General features: G+C 39.9%; 3 protein-coding genes across 5 annotated transcripts in view; 1 reads left to right on the forward strand and 2 right to left on the reverse strand.

The window, feature by feature from the left end:
* The window catches only part of nin (ninein (GSK3B interacting protein)), a 33,133-nt gene extending 29,931 nt beyond the window's left edge, over positions 1 to 3,202 (reverse strand). For all 3 annotated transcript variants that reach the window (XM_080783564.1, XM_080783563.1, XM_080783565.1), the window contains exon 1: positions 2,954 to 3,202. The gene's annotated coding sequence lies outside the window, so the exon portion shown is untranslated. The remainder of the gene's footprint in view (positions 1 to 2,953) is intronic.
* Positions 3,203 to 4,009: 807 nt separating this feature from the next.
* Positions 4,010 to 9,595, forward strand: LOC308330006 (lysophosphatidylserine lipase ABHD12-like). Its single transcript, XM_080784601.1, has 12 exons — positions 4,010 to 4,242; positions 4,649 to 4,751; positions 5,037 to 5,156; positions 5,319 to 5,349; positions 5,448 to 5,493; positions 5,661 to 5,790; positions 6,043 to 6,080; positions 6,399 to 6,478; positions 6,725 to 6,807; positions 7,069 to 7,147; positions 8,979 to 9,112; positions 9,465 to 9,595. Exons 1-12 carry the CDS (start codon positions 4,140 to 4,142, stop codon positions 9,490 to 9,492), a joined length of 975 nt encoding a protein of 324 aa, XP_080640727.1. The 5' UTR covers positions 4,010 to 4,139; the 3' UTR covers positions 9,493 to 9,595.
* A 27-nt stretch (positions 9,596 to 9,622) lies between these two features.
* On the reverse strand, positions 9,623 to 20,888 carry pygl (phosphorylase, glycogen, liver). Its single transcript, XM_080783557.1, has 20 exons — positions 20,578 to 20,888; positions 19,800 to 19,901; positions 19,237 to 19,315; positions 18,496 to 18,599; positions 17,087 to 17,218; positions 16,652 to 16,763; positions 16,237 to 16,319; positions 15,887 to 16,021; positions 15,376 to 15,468; positions 14,936 to 15,082; positions 14,066 to 14,229; positions 13,837 to 13,951; positions 13,509 to 13,610; positions 12,626 to 12,773; positions 12,083 to 12,141; positions 11,807 to 11,948; positions 11,158 to 11,365; positions 10,743 to 10,877; positions 10,586 to 10,652; positions 9,623 to 10,398 (listed from the first exon to the last, which is right to left on the reverse strand). Exons 1-20 carry the CDS (start codon positions 20,818 to 20,820, stop codon positions 10,210 to 10,212), a joined length of 2,559 nt encoding a protein of 852 aa, XP_080639683.1. The 5' UTR covers positions 20,821 to 20,888; the 3' UTR covers positions 9,623 to 10,209.
* Between the last annotated feature and the right edge of the window lie 534 nt (positions 20,889 to 21,422).

Here is a 21,422-nt window from a genome sequence, read left to right on the forward strand (position 1 = left end):
CTGAATGAGCCACCAAAGCCTTATGCCAACATTGAGTGACACACACACACACACACACACACACACACACACACACACACACACACACACACACACACACACACACACGGCTTCCATGACCATGTAGATCTCGGAATTCATGCGTTTTTTCAGCCAATTCCGACTGAACCATTAAAAACATTCGTTTTTAAAATGTACATACAGTATGTCAAGAAGTACAAAACTTGTTAAACAAATTTGGTTGAGTTTACTTCCTTGGCCTACAAGCAGCGTGCACAAGAAGGTCCACAGGTCCAGCAGTTTCGGAAAAATATAAAATAAAGGCGAAAGCCACAAAAAATATATTAAAAAAACTTAACCCGTAAGACAAAACTGTGTCACAAGAACAATATTTGCTGGGGGGCATGACATGTACATGCATAGATAATCAAATAACGAGTTTCATTTCTGGTATTTCTGTTAATACAGTGTCAAAAGACATTAAATGACCTCCGTAATGACTTAAGATGTTAATCTCTTTTAAGAGTGATGAGAGTGCACTTGCATTATGCAAGTGCACTTTCATTTTTAGGGAAGGCTTTTTTGCCAACTTGCCAAATAATATACTTTCAAGATTACGCTACTAGTCCGGCAGCCGACATGCTCCTTTTGTTTAAAGTGGGAAATTTGGTATATAGTCTTTTTTATTGGTCTAAAATATTGTCTTGCAGCCATCGCCACTTGCCATCACATTTGTCATGACCGTTTTTAGCCCAAGGAGTGTATTTTGTGCAAAACTAATGCTTGGAATGGATTCAGAATCATGAAAACCCTCTAGTTTGACATGTCACATGCTACTAAAAGCAAAAAGAAAGTTTGACATTTTTGACTGCCATAGGATGTTAATGGTAGGGTCACAAGAAACCCCTATAAAAGAAATTGCCCAATACCGACAACTGGTCAGCAAGTGGATTCATGAATGTATGTATATAGAAAATATTTTAGGCCAATCAGCTGCCGGAATATACCCTTGATATTGGAACACTAGCATGATGTGATGTCCCCCACTTCATTCACTTGATTAACTCACTGACGACTACAACATTATAATATCTCTGCTCTGTCAGGAAGAAACCACCTAACTCCAAAATGTTCAAAAATATAACATTTTCAGGAAATTAAGAAAACCTTATATTTTGAAAACAAAGCAATACTGCCTCATCAAAGTTGGTGTTGTGATTTTATATATTTTCAATTACTTGCATGACTTTATATATTGTCAATTACTTGCATGATGAGAGGGGGAGAGGTGGTAGAGTAGTTTGCAGACAGTTTGAGGGTCGAATGGAGTTTTTTACTACTACTACTACTTTCCATTGGTTCAATATTTTTGAAACAACACACCTCAACACAAAAACCTCAAAAATGGAGTTAGGTGTTTTCCTCCCGACAGCAACGATATCATGATTTCAGATTCTGTGGCTTAAAGATTTTCTTTACTTAAGCTTCTAAAATCTATAATCAAAGGACCCATCTCTTTCCTCCCTAACAGCTGCTCTTTGTCAGCGACATGGCTATCGCTCAGTGTTGCGTTTAACCAGGTGTCCCCCCAACACATCCCAGACTTGGGGGTGCTCATTCAACATGGACAATGGGCAGAGAGCAATCAGTATTCTGCATCTGGTTCTGCACATTTCTTCAAATAATCAAATGCACAGAGCTTCATGTCTCAGCAGTGCCCAATGCTTTAAAACATAGCCTGCCCTATTAGCCTAGTACTGGTCTATATAACTATATGAATCTGAAGTAACAAATATAAGAAAGTATTTGCAGTTTTGCACATTACTAAAGGCTACATTTTCACTATTTTTCCAGCACTTTTCTCTCACATAGTGTAAATTGCAACACGCTACTAGAGATTTAGGGTCATAGTAGTGTAACATTTCCCCTCCCCTTTCTTGTTCAGCAGCAGGGAAGCAAAACCATACTTGATATCCCACATGTTACAACACTGCAGTTAATTGATTATCAATTGTTTCTGCTTTCTTCACAAGCTGTCAGTTAGCTGGCTTGTTGCAGCCACAACAGTGGACTGACAGCTGTCGCTGCTGAATCAGGACAGATAGGGTCAAGAAGAAGAGGTTAATCCTGCAGACACCTGCTGCACGTCCAACCTCCAAGCATTCACTTATGATGGTGCGATTTATCCCCCAATCATTTATCATTCCCACAGGTGCCAAATTGAACTGTAGATTTGCGTTAGCGACATCTTAAATATCTAGACAGCTGCATTGTGTGACGTGTCAGATGCAAAATGTTTTGATATTGATGTGAATGAGATAGGCGGCATAGGCCTATGTCATATCCTTGGCATGAATATCAAGAATAGCTTATCAATAGCTTATCAGTCACATTATATTCTGAATAGTGTAGGGCAGGCTATAGCACACACCATTGACATAATTTGCCACAAAAGGGAGCTGTAGACTAGAGGGAATCATGGGAATAGGTTTTGATGATTCACATTGTCACATATCATATGAGAAGTCACAATGTAGCATTAGTCACTGACCTTTTTCTTTTAAATTATTACAGCATGTTGTCAAAACCAATGCCGGGATACATACAGGACTACAAAGTAGGCCACAACTGCAGTCTGCAGTGCACATTAGAAAACTCATTAATGACAATTAGGTTCCTAAATTAGACCTAGGCCTATAAAAGTAATCAGAAAACATCATCCAATGTGAAAGTAATGAGCTCCATGCAAGCTAATTATCCTGCTGGCACACAGGGAGCGCAGGGCGGCGGCATGGCTAGAGGAAGAAAGCGCTGCGGGGGAGTGCTAAACAAACTATCTACTATCACACTTTTAAGTTAACACAATGAGTCAATGACAAATGACGATCAAAAGACAATGACTGTCTATTCTGCAAGTAAAGAAATGTTTTTAACTAGGATAAACACTACTTACCGAACTCTCAAAGTGTAATATTCCTGTTTTCTGCCTGAATTTTTTGAGGGACCCGGTTTTGAAAAGTTTTATATTTTCTTCATAATAGCCTAATGTCGCGACTCGCGAGTCTCTTGCAGGAACCCACTCCAGAAAGTCATTAATGGTTCCGATGTATATGATTTTCCCTGGATGGAAATTCACCGTTACTTATTGTTGCTACAATGTTCGGTAACGGCTTTGTTGTGTCCGCGGCTGCTGCTGCTGCATCTTGTAGCGGATTTTGAAAAGCTCTTGTTGGAGGAAGGGGCGGTGTCGTGACGATCGAGCAGGATGAGGATCTTAACTTCTGGCCACAGTCCAACATGCGAGTCCTCTAAAGTCCAGTCACTCCATTGAGTCCACTCCCGGCTCAAATAAATATATAATACATATTTGGGAAATAATATATAGTGTAATCAATGTACATACTGTTGTAACTTCCAAAATAGGCCTATGTGGTGGGGGGAAATGATTGATTGAACATTAAAAGTAGGCATATGCAGAATGTGTACATTTCAAACGAAAATAAAAAAATACAAAAATACAATACAAAAACTTTTATACCATCATTCATTAGCATGCATTGTGTATTCTTGTCACAGCTAGGTTCTTCTTGTGTTTAGGAATTGCAGGGCAAAATGCCATAGAAAAATCTGCTATAAATGTTATCATAACATAACAGTTTTGTACCTTGCTTAGAGTATAAGTTTTGTACACTGAACAGCACGCGTTCTCTCCGGTTGGTGACGTCAAGCTTCCTGGTCTGAGAAGTTATTTTCACTTTCACGAAATAACGTCTGGCGTCTGCTGATTGCTGAACTATAGTCTGCCCCTAATAAAAGTATTGCACAGCTCTGATCCATAGCCTTGCCCTTAATTACTGTACTGTGGGCGGCATTAGAGCTATGGACAGAGCTAAGTAGTGCAGGGTTTTTTGAATACTCGAGCCATGTGGCTGCAGAGGGTAAAATTAGTCTGACTTGAACGTTGACCTGATTTTACTGGGTCACAAGTTCTCACAGCGTTCATGTTTACAGGAAGAGAACTCACTCAGCACCGCCACAGCCACAAGCCTGCAGTATCTCTCTCAAAACAGACGAGACTTTGGACAACAGGACACGTTTCTTGGTTAAAGAAACGTTTTGGTCAGGGTCAAGACTCAAGAATGAAGCGGGCCATTATATATCTGACCACCGTCTATGCTTCTGTTCCTGTTCTTCTCTACCTGTTTCCGTGGATACTGGGACATATCATATATTCTCACCTGTGTAAGCTGTGTTTTTCTTTCTTTTTTATGATGAATTCCTGTTCTGTTCTTTATATTGGTACGTCTCTAAATGTTTTGATGAACAAGGTGGACCCTCTTGTAAACAAGTGTAATGCTTTATATTGGGTCGTCCACTCACAGTTAAGTTTTTTATTGAGTTGTGCTTGAAATGTACTGTAATGTTTAATGATGATTGATGAATCATATGTTTTCATGAATCATTCTCTGGCAATGATTCCGAATCATTCTGTTGTGTTGACATTTACAACAGTGTTTCTTATGTAGATAAACGTGCAAGAGATCTGCACATACAGTAGGCTATAGCTATACCATGGAAAGGAAAACTAAATGGCTTTGATGTTCTTTCTTGTATTAGCTTTTTATTTTATTGTGTCCACACTCCACAGTGAGATTTCCTTTCTTTGTGGACCTTGGTAAGCCCGAGAAGATACTGAACCACACATGCAACCTCTATCTTACCACTGAGGAGGGTGTCTCAGTGGGTGTATGGTAAGTTCATATTGACCAAAATGGACTGGGTCCAATCCATCCTCAAGCCTTTGTGGCCCAGTGGGAACAGACCCAATTACTGGCATTGCTATTTAATTCCCATGTTTTAGCTACAGTACAAAGTTAAATGCTTAGTGATAATTTTACTCAGAGAGAGAGTACAAATACCATTTGGTTCCATTTGTACTCTGTTAAATTGTCATTGGATTTTACTGTGTACTGAGCTACAAAGCCTGTACTTCTACTCTCCTCCCCACTCTCCCTCTCTTCATTTGTCTCTCCTAGGCATACACTTCCCATCAGCCAATGGAAAGAGGCCGCGGAGAAAGACTCAGAGTGGTACAGGGAGGCACTGGGAGATGGCCAACCTGTTATTATCTATCTCCATGGCAACTTGGGAACCAGGTGGGACCAGCATGGAAGAAAAGAGACCCTTGAATAGATTTCTAATAGTGTCTAGTCTAGTGGGTTTATACACCACACTTATGGAGATGCATGGGTCAGAATTAATAAGGCAGAGAAATGTTCTGTTGTTTATGTTTATTTTGTCATTGTCCTTAATTATAGGGCGATATATCACAGAGTACAGCTGGTGAAGGTGTGATTTCACATTTAACACAAGTTTCATTATTTCATGTAATTACAGTTTTGATAATGTGTTGTGTAAACTGATAACTTTTTATGCATTTATTGCAGAAACTAAGTGCTGCAGGTTATCACGTGCTCTCCTTAGACTATAGAGGTAAATAGAATACTTGTTCTAACTTTCATACATAATAACAGGAGCACAGTTACACTTTCATAATGTGATCAAAGTGGTATTTTTACCTATGCAGGCATACACATGTATCGGTAGTCCTGGTAAAAGTTGATGCTGTCATCACAAGTCATGATTCTGAGGGTTCCTAGGTTTTGGTGATTCCAGTGGGGAACCCAGTGAGGCTGGCCTGACCACTGATGCCCTCTACCTGTACCAGTGGGCAAAGCAACACAGCAGAGGTGGTCTGGTCTGTCTGTGGGGGCATTCCCTTGGTACTGGGTGAGTTCATGGTTGTATTGAGAAGTTTATGAATTATTGCCTATCATTCATACCAATGAATAGTAGAATGCCTGAAGGTCAATAGACTGAAAGCTTGCAAATAAATTTGAGTGTGCGGCGCTTCCCTTTATTTTTTCTTTATTATACCAATGAATAGTAAAAAATAAAATACAAAGGTTGTAAAAGGTAATTAAATTAGTCATCATTCATCATCATAGTTCATACTCATTATCAGGTTTATTTTGTCTGTAGGGTGGCAACTAATACTGCACTGAAACTACAAGAACATGGTGAGCTTGTGTTTCTTAAAGGCATATACTATTAAGTGTTTGCAACAACTGAAAAAAAAGGCATCAACATGATGGAATATCATCTTTAATTCATCTGATTTATTCATAATGCCCCCTAGTGTCAAGTATTCTACAATTACTCATTTCTACCAACAACTCTATAATGCATACATAGCTATTCCTGTGTTATGTTAAGGTCAAATTAATATTGCATGATCTAGTCTCTGTCTTTCTTTAGTTCCTGAGTGATCAGTGTAGTTGATTATTCATTCATGCAATGTATAATGAACATTGTGTCTCAACATTTCCTTTCATTAGGGTCACTTATTGATGCTATAATTCTTGAAGCCCCATACACAAGAATTGGGGAAGTTGTAACCAACCATCCTCTCTGTAAGGTGAAATATTTCTGTGGCATTTTTTGTTTTTATGTCTGCATCCTTCAGGCTGTTTTCCAATTCACTGTATTACAGCACTAACAGATGTCTTAATTTCCGCTTTTCAAAAGAACAGCTTGTGCAACTGTTGAGAACAGACATGAGTATTTCACCTGTTTCTTCTAAGGAATCAAGTTTATTCCTTTATATTCCACAAGTATTTGTATATCACTACATAAATATTAACAATTTCTACCTTCTTTTCAGCTGTACATGTTCCTTCCAGGTTTTGAGAGCCTGGTTTGGAACATCTTAGAAATGAACAACATAGTATTTGCTAATGATAAAAAGTAAGTATTTTATGATAATGATCACGGTGAATATGCTAATACCATTATCCACATCTAACTTATTGCACAGTTGACCTGGTGGACCCATGGACTGTTTGCCTCCCTTTAATCAAATATCCATCATTAGGATAATACTGTAGGCCACAATTAAGACAATAATGTTGCTCATTATTAATACAGCTTTACCACATGCTGTGGTCTTTTTTTATCCATCTATGTTCAATTAATTATTGAAAATGTCTTTCTTCTATGTCTGTACAGTTTAAAGACTTTGTACAGTCCACTACTGCTGCTACATGCAGAAGATGATGATATGGTTCCCTATCACATGGGGCAAAAGGTAGTATAGAACAATGAATTCTAATTTAGTTAAATGTGTACACAATGTAAAAATGAGATTACATTTTGTACCCAGTAGTTTTCAAAGTAACTTGTATGGATATCTTTATCTACATGAAGTACTGTATAGTAAGAAGTAAGTCATGGCTGGCTGTAGGGCCTGCAACCCCTTAATCCTAACTCACCTCACCCCAAAATCGTATTATCTTTAAAAATGTTTTATCATGCAAAGTAGTATGTTAGTGCAGGGATACTCAAATAGATTTACCTGTGGGCCACATTACAAAAATGGCAAGGGGCCAGGGGCCAGTAGATAAAATTACGACATTAATGATACTTGATAACTTCTCTCTTTCAATTGCTTTATTTTCGCAAAATGTATCAAAGTACAATGTGCATGCACACAATATGTAAATAAATAAATGTGTTACATTTTCTTGCATAAACACAAAGAGCTGTTTCCATAACTGCACAAATTATTGCACATAACATGAGTAGCTGTTATAATAACATAACATGAGTAGCTCTTTGCCTGCCTGCCTGCCTGCCTGTCTGTCTGTCTGTCCATGAGTAGTTATTTGTCTGTCTGTCAATGAGTAGCTGTCTTACTGTCTGCCTGTCTATGAGTAGCTGTCTGCCTGCCTGTCTATGAGTAGCTGTCTGTCTGCCTGCCTGCCTGTCCAATTGTCCATGAGTAGCTGTCTGTCTGCCTGTCTGAGTAGCTGTCTGCCTGCCTGCCTAATTGTCCATGAGTAGCTGTCTGTCTGCCTGTCTATGAGTAGCTGTCTGCCTGCCTGCCTAATTGTCCATGAGTAGCTGTCTGTCTGCCTGTCTATGAGTAGCTGTCTGCCTTCCTGCCTGTCCAATTGTCCATGAGTAGCTGTCTGTCTGTCTATGAGTAGCTGTCTGCCTGCCTGCCCAATTGTCTATGAGTAGCTGTCTGCCTTCCTGCCTGTCCAATTGTCCATGAGTAGCTGTCTGTCTGTCTATGAGTAGCTGTCTGCCTTCCTGCCTGTCCAATTGTCCATGAGTAGCTGTCTGCCTGCCTGTCCAATTCTCCATGAGTAGCTGTCTGTCTGCCTGTCTATGAGTAGCTGTCTGACTGCCTGCCTGTCCAATTCTCCATGAGTAGCTGTCTGTCTGTCTGCCTGTCTATGAGTAGCTGTCTGCCTGCCTGCCAGCCAGCAAGTTGGTTAACAGAAAATAAATTGTTATGGCTGAGTAAAATAAAATACAATAAACACAATTTGCCTGAAAATAGATTACCCAGCTATGACCTTTTTCATGAAAAAAAATGAGTAGTGATATGGCTGACTGAGTAAAATAAAACAATCTACCTGAAAATAGATAGCTATAAGTGAAGAGCAATTTCCGCAATTACCATTTCCGCAATTTCCTCAATTTCCATTTCCGCAATTTCCATTTCCACCATTTCCGCAATTTCCGCAATTACAATTTCCGCAATTTCCATTTCCAACTATTAATGGCAGCTGGGTTTCATCATTCAAATAAAATAGAATTCTGTCCGTTTAGCTATAAAATTATGTCAGGGAATAGGGATACACAGTATATGTCTTTCATTTGCATTGCATCTCCCCCCCCCCCCCCCCCAGCTTTTATTTTCGTTCGAGTAATAGTACAACTCTAATAGTATTACTTATAATAATGTAATTAAAGATAACTTCATTCAGATTCATTTTCCAGATTTTTTTTTCTTCTTTTTTTAGATTTTCATTGGTGGGCCAGTCATAATGGTCCCGCGGGCCTGATGTGGCCCGCGGGCCTGAGGTTGAGTATCACTAGTGAATACATTCCTTTGCTTGTGTCCCCAGCTATACCAAATATCACTTCAGGCTCAGAAAGAACGTGATGTAAAGGGTCATGTTCAAATGGTGTCCTACAGTGCAAGTCGTAAATATTCACACAACAACATCTACCGGGATCCCAATCTGTTGACTGTAGTCAAGTAAGTTACTATTACTAATCAAGAACATTTCTATTTACCCTGCAACTGTACAAAATTATGCATTTGAAAAGGTATAAACATCAGTAAATATAACCATTAACATTTGATCAAATGTGTTCTTATCCATCCTGTACCTTAGTAGTGTAGTTAAGACACGTTAAAATTACCACCGTTGAAGTGCCCTTGGACAAGGCATTGAACCTCTACCATGAAATGCTCCATGTGGGCCTTGCTGTAAACAAGTATCTGATGCTTAGTCGAGTTACCCTTGGTAAACATGATTTACCAGAACGCATTTCTTCTTCTTCTAGTAATCAGTTGTTACTGCTCATCTTTTTTCTTTACATTATAGGGAATTTCTGCAGACTCTTGAAAGATAGATCAACGTCAACAGAATGGTCTGTCTGGCAGTGTTGTCTCTCATGTAGCTGAATTAGCTACAACATATTGTAACACAATATTAAATGAAATATGACAAAAGAAAAATAGAAACATTTCACTTTTCATGTTGCATTCAGTAATTTTATTTCACCACTGGAAAGAGGTACATCTCAAATACTGATAAGGAAGTTCAGTAAGACAACTAGAAAAGTGCCTTACCAGATGTTAGTCATAGTATTTGCTAATTAATTAATTGTTTTATATAGAGGCATAGTTTTCACAAAACAGGATACAATACAATGAGTGCCAGAAATGCTTGACAGTCGCAGGAAAGTATTTGAAAATATACTACATTCCTTTGAATGATAAAGGATATGCCCCGATCTGAACTGTGCGGATGCACTGAACACTGGATCTGGTACTCAAAGTGATTGAAAACCAATGCTTTGAATCATTTGCAAATACTATTTCACCCTGGCCAGGATGGACATTATCAATCCCAATATGTCTTGGTTTGTGTCTTGGTGTTGAATGAATGTAACAGATGAACAGATGCCTATTGATGTAGAAAGTGCATTTTTAAAGATAAAAAAGATCTGTGCTGAAATTCAAGCCTACTCATAACCTCTTAAAATCACTTACTGTAACAAAATCACTAGTTGAAAACTAACAGCGTAGGTACTGTTAAACTGTAAACCTAAAGAATACACTAGTAATCACATTTTCGCCAAAGCCCTGGCAGTTTCCTCGATGGCTTCTCTTGGCTCATTTGGGGCTGGGATCTTCAGGTCTGTGGGTTCCACTCCCCATATCTCTGTAGCGTAATCTGTGATGGTTCTGTCGCTGGAGAATTTGCCTGTGGCAGCAATGTTCTTGATCACCATTTTTGTCCACTCAGTTGGATCCTTTTAAACAAAACAAAACAGTTAATTATACACTGCTCTAAGGCTAAATTTATACTTGTGATTCTCTGACTCTAAACTTTCTAATGTTCCATTTAGATCTTCCCACCCTTCTGGCTCCAACTACAACTTAAGTATAATTTGTCATTTCAGTTTGAGCCTAGTTTGTTACATGCAAACGTTACAGTACCTCATACAAAGTGCTGACTCTCTCCTGGCATTTCACATAGGCCTCAAAATCTGCAAACACTTTGAACCTGCACAGAAACATGGGGGAAATGGTGTAATCTAAGCCAAAAAGGTCCAGATTTGAGCAAATGCAGAATCAGTACTTTATATATATTTACCGGTCATATTTCATGAGCATTTCAGTGAGGTCTTTGAAAAGGTCTGGATTTTTGGGGCTGAAGAATCCACTCTTGATCTGGTCCATGACTTGTTTCAGCTCTGGAATCGCGTTGTAGTATGACATGGCATCATAGCTGTGGAAATAAAAACAAAATCAAAGTGTTAAGAATGTCACCTCATATACTCATAGCAAATGTAACTTCAGTGTTACAATTTAATGTATGTGATACAGTTTGACAAATGTCTCATACAGTAGTAGACTGGTTTCGCATACCTTTAATATGGGAAGTCCCAGCAATGAACAAACCCATACATTTTTAAACCGATATGTACTTCCTTTTCTTATAGATTGAGTGAAACAGGCCACCCAATACTTTCTATTGACACTGACATTACAGGCGAGAGCTCCCCTACCCCTTCTTGTCCAGTTCAGCCACGTCCTCTACCCTCATGCCGAAGATGAACATGTTCTCCTCTCCGGCTTCCTCTGCCATCTCCACGTTGGCTCCGTCCATGGTGCCTATGGTGAGGGCTCCATTCAGCATGAACTTCATGTTGCCTGTTCCCGAGGCCTCAGTGCCGGCAGTGGAGATCTGCTCTGACAGATCAGTGGCAGGAATCACTATAGGAGGAGTAGATCATCGGAACGGATTATTATTTATTTGTAGTAATAGTGCACCGAAGTCAGACATAATTTGTGCATCCTACCCGGGTCACTTTTTTCCGCCCCATTCATAATTCCCATACTCGTTTAATATTGCTCCAAATAAGAACAGTGTTCCAAAAATAAACAAATGAGCACGGCGGTTTGACTCATGGATATGAAGCATCAACTGACACTAGAAAACACTAGTGTTACTGCCGTAGAACAGGTACAGACAGAGATGTCTCCAGTGGTCAAGGACATATTTCCCATTACTCAATGAATAATTAAACAGGCATATTGATCCTGACTGCACACTAGTTTAATAAAATAATTTCAGCCAGTAACAGACATGGACAGTGAATTCAGTGTTTGGTCTATTGTCTCGTATTCACGTAATTGTAAGGTGTTGCACTGTACCTTTCTCTGCCAGGGAGACCCTGTAGTTCTCCAGATAGATGACCTTCAGCTTGTTTCCCACCATAGGGTCATTGTTCACCACCTCACCAACTGAGGTGATCAGCTTGATTATCAACTTTGCCATGTGATACCCTGGTGCAGCCTGCAGGGGGAGACAATGAACACACAGCTACATCTTAATCTATAATTTAGAGAGAGCATCATATTAAACAGATTTAGACAAAAAAGCTCAGATAAAAATATTCTGTGTAAACACTAGTTTTGTTGAGTCAATACCTTGCCACCGATGATCATTGTTCGGGGAACAAAATCAGCAGTGGGGTTCTTCTTGATGTCTAAAAATGTACAAAACAAAAGTTTAGTACATTTGAAAACAACATTCAAACAAAATGAAACCGATTGATGCAAAATAAAACAAGTTCATTCTTCTTAGTAATAATTTAATCATGCATCCTAAGGGACAGATTTAACAGGCTGAAGTTGAAAGCATGGATGCAGAACCATGTTTGAGTGACTTGACTTGAAAGAGACATGCATTATACTCTCCAACTGTCCACTCAAGTGGTGGACAGACAAGACAAGACAAGACAGATGATTTGCACATATACTGTATAAATACCAAATAGGCTATTCTGGGTGGTGATGTGCACAATGGCTTCTCCTGTAAGTATAACTATATTTTTCCAGTCAGCATTTGTCTTTTTTATATTGTGATAAATATGTCATGCCAGTCTGGACTCATTATGGTGATATTATTGTATCATGAGTTTGACACAAAGAAGTTGCCCCATTGGGAGTTTGAAAGCTACATTCACATACTATTGTACATGACGATGATGTGCAGGCAGTTGAGGAGCTGGCGCTTATACTCATGGATTCTTTTCACATGGACGTCAAACATGGAGGATGGGTTGATTTGCACCTTGTACTCCTCCTCCAGGTACTGTGCAAATTTCAGCTTGTTGTCCTTCAGAGAGAAAAACATGACTGAATTTATTCAGCTGTGATCATGTTCAATCATCGCAGAAGAATGTGGCCTGTACAAGCGTGCAAAACCCAACTCAGCAATGTCCCAACTAATAACTGAGCGTGATGTACTTTAACACTGGCAGACTATTTTCATATTGTCTACTAGTGATATCGTCTACTGTAGTTTACCATTCAAGCTACTACAGGATGGTACAGTCAAAAAATTTCGGGCCTGTTGAGAACTAATTTTCACCGGCTGCCGGGCAAAAGGGAGATATCGAAGAGGAAGGACGGGTGGGGAAAGGATCAACATCTGGAATGTCAGAACAGGTCAGCTCCATATATGGAGATCTAAGGGTTTGAGGTCAGATGTAAAGTTGCTGGCCGGTTCCATATATGCAGATCTAGGTGATTATCCAGTCTTCTCCATGTATGGCTATCCAGGGTTTTCATGAAGTCTGTGTCGTGATTGATCTTCATATATGGAGATGGCCATATATGGAGCATTTCACGAGGCGTGACGAACTGACAGCCATATATGGTGGCATGACGTGTGTGTGTCACAAGCTGTGACGGACTGACAAACATACATGGAGGCGTGACGGACAGACTGTCTGACAGGTTTTCATAGTAATCTGTGACATACGATCGCATATTATTATTATTAGGGCATGCCTCCTGGCATCTGAACGCAGCTTTCTAGATGCAATTGTAAACTAAGCAGAAACCCTACCTGTTTCACTTTAGCGACATCTCGGACGAAGGCATCGACATCAACCAGCTCATTTAGATTCTGTAAATCACTGAGGTCTTTCACAAAGTCCTCTCCTATGGCCTAGAAGAGAGATAATGAATGTACATACAATGTCAGCAAAACAGGCATTGGTGACTTTTTGCTGTCCCTATAGTACGTCAAGGGTATAATGCTAGTAAAGACACAGATGACAGTTCATACCGGTAAGTTATTGGCAGGATCTGGCAAGTTTGGACCGAATGTGGTTCCAAAGACACATTTCTCAACCCCTTTACAAACATGGATTTAATTGGAGTTACAATCACACCTCAGCTATGATCTCAGCCAGTCCAGGGTTGCAGAGCAGGAGCCAGCGTCTGGGAGTGATTCCATTGGTCTTGTTCTGGAATTTCTCTGGTTCCATTTCGCTGAAATCCCGAAATCTACAGAACCAAAATAGAAAGATTTATATAAATGTAATTATATTCAGAACTTTGAAGTTTAGTCACTCTTAAGTGGCACATATTATTTTATAATTAGGCATGAAATGTGCTTACACGTGAGTCTTAATGATGTTGGAGTGTATCTCGGCTACTCCATTGACAGCATGAGATCCCACAATGCACAGGTGAGCCATGTTGACTCTCTTACAGCCGTCTTCTTCAATCAAAGACATTCTGCGGATTCTCTCCATGTCCCCTGGAAACTGGGCTGAAATACTCTGGAGTGAGGAAAAGTAAACACACATAAAATGTCCCAGTTTAGAGCTTATATCAGGCCCCAAAGAGAGAAAAAATAATAATAATAACCCAAGCCCATGCTTCTGTCTAATCCAGCACAAACACAATTTAAGGAGAGTACAAGAAAAAGTGCATGATGAATTGTATATTATGCCGGTGTTCTAAAACAGTTCAAGCTACATTTGTATCATTGTCCCTTTCATTGCCAAAAATGTAAATGAAGAAATCTCTCTGCCTCCTTCCTTGATGCAATACGGAGGCAATGCTTGGAACAATGCAATGTAATGCATTGAAATGGTGACTGTCACAATATCTATCAGTGTCCAAGATGATTTTTTGTCTCTTACCTTTCAGCATTGTCATAATATATAGAAGTGTGTATGGACAAAATACAAGTAATACAATTATATATACACATTTATATGTGGCAAGTAATAGATGAATTATAAAAACAATGGCTATCCAGATAACTTATAATGGACATCCATGATATTGGATAGCTGTAAAAAAGCATCTGAGGCATGACGAAGACATTTATCTTCTTTTTAAGTTTTAATACAACCGGCTTTTCACCAAGCACACTGAAACAAAATGTGTATGGTAGGCCCTTATGCATGCCATGCTACATTAATGATAAAGGAGAAGAGATGCAAAAGGACAAAGAGACGAGTATGAAGTATTGCATACGTCCAAGTGCATCTGGTTGATGCGATAGATGATCTGAAGGTGTCTGGGCAGCAGAGTCTCTACCAGCTCCACAGGCCAGCGCTCCAGAGCTTCAGGGAGAACAGTGTGGTTGGTGTAGGCAAAGGTGCGTTTGGTGAGGTCCCAGGCCTGCCAGGAAAGGAGGGGTTAATGTTCACCATTGATACTTATTCAGTGTGCTAAAATTCCTTATTGTGGCCGGCAAAATACACAGTAAAATCCTCAATGTTTATGCTGAGAATGTAAGAAAGTACACTTGTACACTACAAATGGATAAATGAACACAGAGGATTTTACACTGTCCTATATTATATTACTGTATGCGTTATAGTTTGTTTAGGACAGTTCGATGACATTTTTGATGACATATTTATCATCCATTTTGAAAAGTGTGAGTCAAATAAACATTATTTCACACTTACTGTGTCCCAGTCAAGTTTCTCAATGTCCACAAAGATTCTCATCAGCTCTGGAATGGCCATGGCAGGATGAGTGTCATTCAGCTGGATCGCCACCTGCAAAAATAGGTTTACTGACAGTTTTATCTCCATCTTTATCTCACAAGGGGATAAAGCCTGGAACAGAACTACTGATGAAAAGTACAGGAAGTAGAAGGCTACTTGTCGTCCAGCATACCAGAACTTAATGTAGCCCTGTCCTTCTGGTTAGACAATTTGGAGAGTAGTTCTTGTCCAGCCTATTCGTCGTCAGGCTACCCACCTGACAAAGCATGCTCTTTTCTTCTCATTTATAAGCACTAAATTGTAATCTGCTGTCTTACGGTAATTGTGCCGTTTTACAGCTGACATTGTATTATCCCCAAACAGTTGATATACAAATATATTTTTTAAATAAGCATTGCACTCTCACTGAAGCATACATTATATAATTTAAATTTAGAGCTCACTTAATGTGCTTGACCTAGAGACCTACTTTTTCAGGGAAGGTGTCAAAGGATGTGCGAGTTTCGCCCGTCTTAATAATCTTGTAGCGACGAATGATGTCCTGAAGAGTAGCTGCCACCACAAAATACTCCTGCTTCAGACGCAGCTCTTTCCCTTCAAAGAACTACAGCATGAGATGGAAAAGACAGACCTTAAGGCACTATGGGCAACTTGTTAGCTAGTTTTCATTTTCACAGCAGAGATCTACAGTGGCAAAAACATATTGTGGCAAATATTTACCATCAAAACGATATTTTATTTAATAAATGCAACTAAATGTTTGGCAAAGATTTTCCCTGTGTGTCACAGCAATGACACACCAGCAGATGTTGAACTTACATTGTCATTGGGGTATAGCACTCGAGAGATGTTCTCTGCCAGGTTCCTGTCCAGAACAGCCTGGATATAATCTCCTACATTGACTAGAGAAAGTTAAGGTAGGGTAAGTTTGATGGTCTTAATAAAGATGCTGAATTGTGTGAGGAGGAATCTTCTCATTTTCCTATGGACTAAAAAGCATACTTAAGTTTCCATAATACATTACGATTTCTGCATGTATCATTTGTACTGATCATACAGGTAAAATTCAACTCTGCAGGAAAGGAGGAAATCAATGCAACACAACTGTCTTGCAACAGAAGTCTTGCGAGTTGCCAGATGGCAGTGATGCAGTGTTGTGTCCTATACCGTGTCCTTACTCAATAACTAAAAAGGTAATTCCGCATGAACAAAAAGCTTTAGCTGTGACACTTACAGTCTTTCAAGTTGAAGTCATTGGGAGCACGAGCAGACCACAACCTCATAGTGTTCACAGTATTGTTCATATAGCCAGGGATGGGTGTGTCATAGGGCATGGCCAAAACCACCTGCAGTGATCAAACAAAGAACACATGCAAGAAGTAAATAATTAGATTCTCAACAGAGTTGATTGCTGCTTATAACATGTTACTTGCTTGTTTGTTTAAACCTGAAATCATGTTGAATTCGACTGCATTATAGCATCTAACCAGGTCTTTAATTATCCTTTTGGTATTGCTTTGCTTTGATAAATGCCAGATAATATCTCTGGCATTTATCGAAGCAAATCAATAATGGTACACTCATACTGTAGTAGTAACAGTAGTAGAGGACACAGTAGCAGTACCAATAGTATAGTATTAACATTAATATAATCAACATCACCACCCACCTGAGTGTCCACCCATTTGGGGCCTTCACTCGTCTCCTCTACTCGTCCATAGTAGTGGACAGGCAGCATGTATTCAGGACGGGCCTTCTCCCAAGGGTTTCCATATCTCAGCCAATCATCTGCCTCTTCCACCTAAGTGAGTAAAATAGATTACAAATTTAATAAAATGGCTTAGATCAGACTTTAATATAAATAACACTATAATGATCTATGGGTGAGGATTAACAACTAGTGTACAGTTTGTGTTAAATTGTATTGTGAACGCACAGATTTGATTTGCAGGCTCCTCCCTCAAAGTGAACAAATGATTGTCACAAATTTGGCTAAGCGTTCAAAGGTGCATGTTTACACTGGGAGACTGTACTGCAAATACAGAGCACAAATATAAAGGGCAAAAGCCTCTGGCTGAGAGTCCTCTTATCGCAAAAAGCAGACACCATGGTAAGGTTGCATCACTGAAGAAGTTCCAAACCCCAACCACAGATTATGTTAATAATTGGCTCATAATGGCTACATGCAAGACCTACATTTTGCACAGAATAAGCTGAACTTGTATGAGGAAATTAAGGTCAAACTGAAGAAAACATGTTTAGTAGGTCAAACTGGAGTATATAGGGTGGGGTTGATGAACCCTACAACCCCCCCCCCCCCTCTCTCTTCCTCCAAACCTATGGAATGAACTTCCCATTGCATTCAGAACTGAAGACTCACTCCCAATCTTCTGCCAGAGTCTGAAAACTCACCTCTTCAGACTCCATCTTAGCTCGCAGCTCTTGCCGTAGTACTTGCACTAGCCTCGACGGCCTTACAGGCTACAGTAAAAGGCAAAAGGCTATACCTTATGTAATTTAGATAGCATATTATGTAGACATAACACTCCATTGTGTTAGCGTATACTCATAGTATTATTGTACAGATATTCTACTGTTAGACGGATGTTAAATTCTTAGCTTGCTTATGATCCTTGACTACCCGTAATTTCCGGACTATAAAGCGCACCTGAATATAAGCCGCACCAGCTAAATTTAGGGAAAAAAACAAATGTGTACATAATATACAAGCCGCACTGGACTATAAGCCGCAGGCAATATATATAGATTTAGAAGGTCCACTCCCCTAGTGGCCGTTAGCTGTAAAAATCCATAGATTAGCCGCACCATTGTATAGGCCGCAGGGTTCAAAGCATGGGAAAAAGTAGCGGCTTATAGTCCGGAAATTACGGTATTTATGTATTTGATGGATTACCATGTGTTGTTCTCACTTACTGCAAGTGATCAAGTGATCTGGATTAAGAGAATCTGCTAAATGCCTAAATTGTAATGATTAGTCTTGGTTACAGTTCATTTTGTTGAGTGGGTCATGCATTGTATAAGACCTGTAAGTGTAAGACCTGTGTAAGATGCAGTTACCTGCCAACCATCTTTGATCTTTTGGTTGAAGATCCCATACTCATAGCGAATGCCATAGCCATATGCAGCCAACCCCAAAGTTGCCATGGAATCCAAGAAACAAGCTGCAAGGAGAAATAACAGAATTGAGGAACTATGCTGGTGGAGAACTGTTAGCACATGAATGTGCTAACATGCACAGTCAATGTTATGAAACTTCTGTGGTTAGAGGTTGTAAGATGTGCACTGCAAGAACTCTTTGAAGCAGAACCTGCAAAACGCCTCAATGAAGGGGCATTGGTTTTTATATGTTTTATTAGTGTGTGGATCAATAAAGTATTTTGGAAGCAAGCCAAATTACTTTTATTTGGGGTCTGCAAATGCCATTTCCTGGGCTTCTCCATCTGTCTGCCTGTCTGTCTATTTGCCCGTCTGTCTGTTAAAAACCTTGTCTGCAGTGGTTTACCCATAGACATATAAGCGTAGACGCCCTTTCCAGCTCTGGGGCGTATGTGCTCAAGGGAGGGCAAAACTTTCCCCGAGATTCCTTGTGAAGCCCCACAGAAACATGAGCGCATGTTCGGGTCTGTAAGTCCCGGAAAAGATGCGCTGTGATTGGCAGCATGACATAACGTGCCTTCCACACTTCAGGCGTACTCTCTCTCCCAGTGTAAATTCTTCCACCCCTCCTTCAACACGCATCACTCCAACGAACTGCAGCGGCCAATGAGGCATCTATTTTTTTTACATCTATGGCTTTACCTGCCAGCCGGCCCAGGCCTCCATTCCCCAGACCTGCATCTTCCTCCATTTCCTCCAGATCCTCCATGTCCAGACCCAGCTACACAGAGAGAGGAAGATATTTAAACCAAAGAAAAAAGAAGCAGAGGTGTTACGTTATCAGCCGTGTGTTGCTTTTCACAATCTTTTCATCATGACAGATGATGAAATCAGTGGGATCCGTTTCTCATCCTCCCATGGTAAGCTGACCAACAGGAACTTGATTCCAGCCTGTAGGTTCCCTTTGCACACACACAGCAGCAGTACACATGCCATGGGCACAGGCTTACTTGGAATAGATGAACGTCACAAAGGAAAGCGTCACACCAGGTTAAGCAATACCAGTTCCACCCGTTGTCCACAGTCCACAGACAAGGCAATTTTAAAATAGAAGGGATTTAACTTGTATATATATGTATACTTTCTAAGAAAAGACGAGTAGTAATGAGTAATGAGTTTTACTTTCATGCATGCCTGTAAACACTTTTTTATTAATGTGTGACTTACACATCACACATTCCATTACTGTAATTTCCTGAACGTACCTGATAGATGGCTTCATCACAGGCATTCTGGAGGCCCAGGTTGATCATGGTGTTCTGGAGTGTCCTGCCCATGTAGAACTCCAGAGACAGATAATAGACCCGCTAGGGAGTAGAAAGCAAAAAGAAATTAGGGATAGAAGTAATGAAGTTACTAAAGTAGCATCTGCTTATGCATAGACTTAAGAGGGTGGAGATCTGAGTGTTTTAAAAACAATAAGACAGAATACATTTGTTTTCAACTATAGTACTAGATACTAAGAGTAGGCACTATAAGGCCTGGTTTTTAAACAAAAATAGTGATAAAGGTAAACTGACCAAGCAAAAATATTAAAATAAACATTTTTTATTTCACAGTAGTCTATGTAACCCTTATGGGCATTTAGCAGTGCAATAGTGGATATTTAGTTTGGATATTTAGCCTAGGGGAACATAAAATAAACTGTTAATTAATATATAATTTGTAACTGAGAGCAACAGGATCAACATTTTACTGTGTAGTGCTTCGGGTACTAGTGTAGGCTCAGAAACTGACGCGCAATGTGTACAAATGGTAATAATCCAATGTCCTAGAAATTATTTCCAATTGAGTGCTAGCCAAAAATAACACGACTTTTGCACACTTGCACAGTATGCATTGTTAGCCTAATGCTACCCAATCTCCATGAAGTTGAACTGAGACATGATTTCCTTCTATCTTTCCAGTTTCCAGTATTCATTTCAGTGCGGTTGTCTTTGAGATTAGAGTTGACAGGCATGACAGCTCTGAACTTCACAGTACCTTGGGATCCGTCTCTAGGTAAAACTGCTGTGTCCGGATCCATCTTCCCACCAGGTGATCTCGCACCGTGTGCGCCAACGCGAAATAGTAATCTCTCTCTGTGGCAATGTTCCTGTCTTTCACCAGGGTGAAGTGCAGATGACGGTTGAAGCCTTTCTTGATCTCGGCGACATTTTCAACCCCGACGATCCCTCTGATGCTGATCTGTTTGCGCTTCTCCTGGTCAGTGAGAGGTCTCGACATGGCGTGGTGGGCAGGTTTCACAGCAGGCTACCTCAGTCCTCACTGGAAGAAGTGAAGCTTCAGGGCAACGTCGGGGACATTTTTGATGCGTTTGGTCTCCTCCCCGTTCATTTTCATTGGCGACTAAAAGGAGGAGGAGTGTTTTTGACTGTAACATAAAATACATCATGTACTGTAATACATCATGGATGTATGACAAGTTGTACATGTAGATAGTGATTCAGACTGATTCTCAATCTTTTTAATTGCAAGGACCCCCAGTTTTATTTGATTGATTGATTGATTCATCCATCCATTCATTGAATCTTATTAGTGTAATGGAATCAAATTGACCCATAAGGAGTTGTCCAGTATTCATAAGGAAGGAGGGAGGGTCCCCTAAAGCCAAACCGCACCAATGATTCGCCACGCAAGTTGCATTGGTGTGGTTGACGTTTTGTTGCAAGGAGTTGCGAGGTGCGACTATATTGCAAGGAGTTGCAACTGGTGTGGTTTGGGCTTAAGGGTCAATTTGGTTATCAATCATTTTGCTGAGCACCCCCTGGGTTGTTAACTTGTTGCTCATTATTGTAGATGGGTGTCAAAATAGAGAGGTATGGGTG

Source organism: Protomyctophum bolini, assembly GCF_963924005.1.
Source record: "Protomyctophum bolini genome assembly, chromosome: 15".
Classification (NCBI taxonomy): Eukaryota; Metazoa; Chordata; class Actinopteri; order Myctophiformes; family Myctophidae; genus Protomyctophum; species Protomyctophum bolini.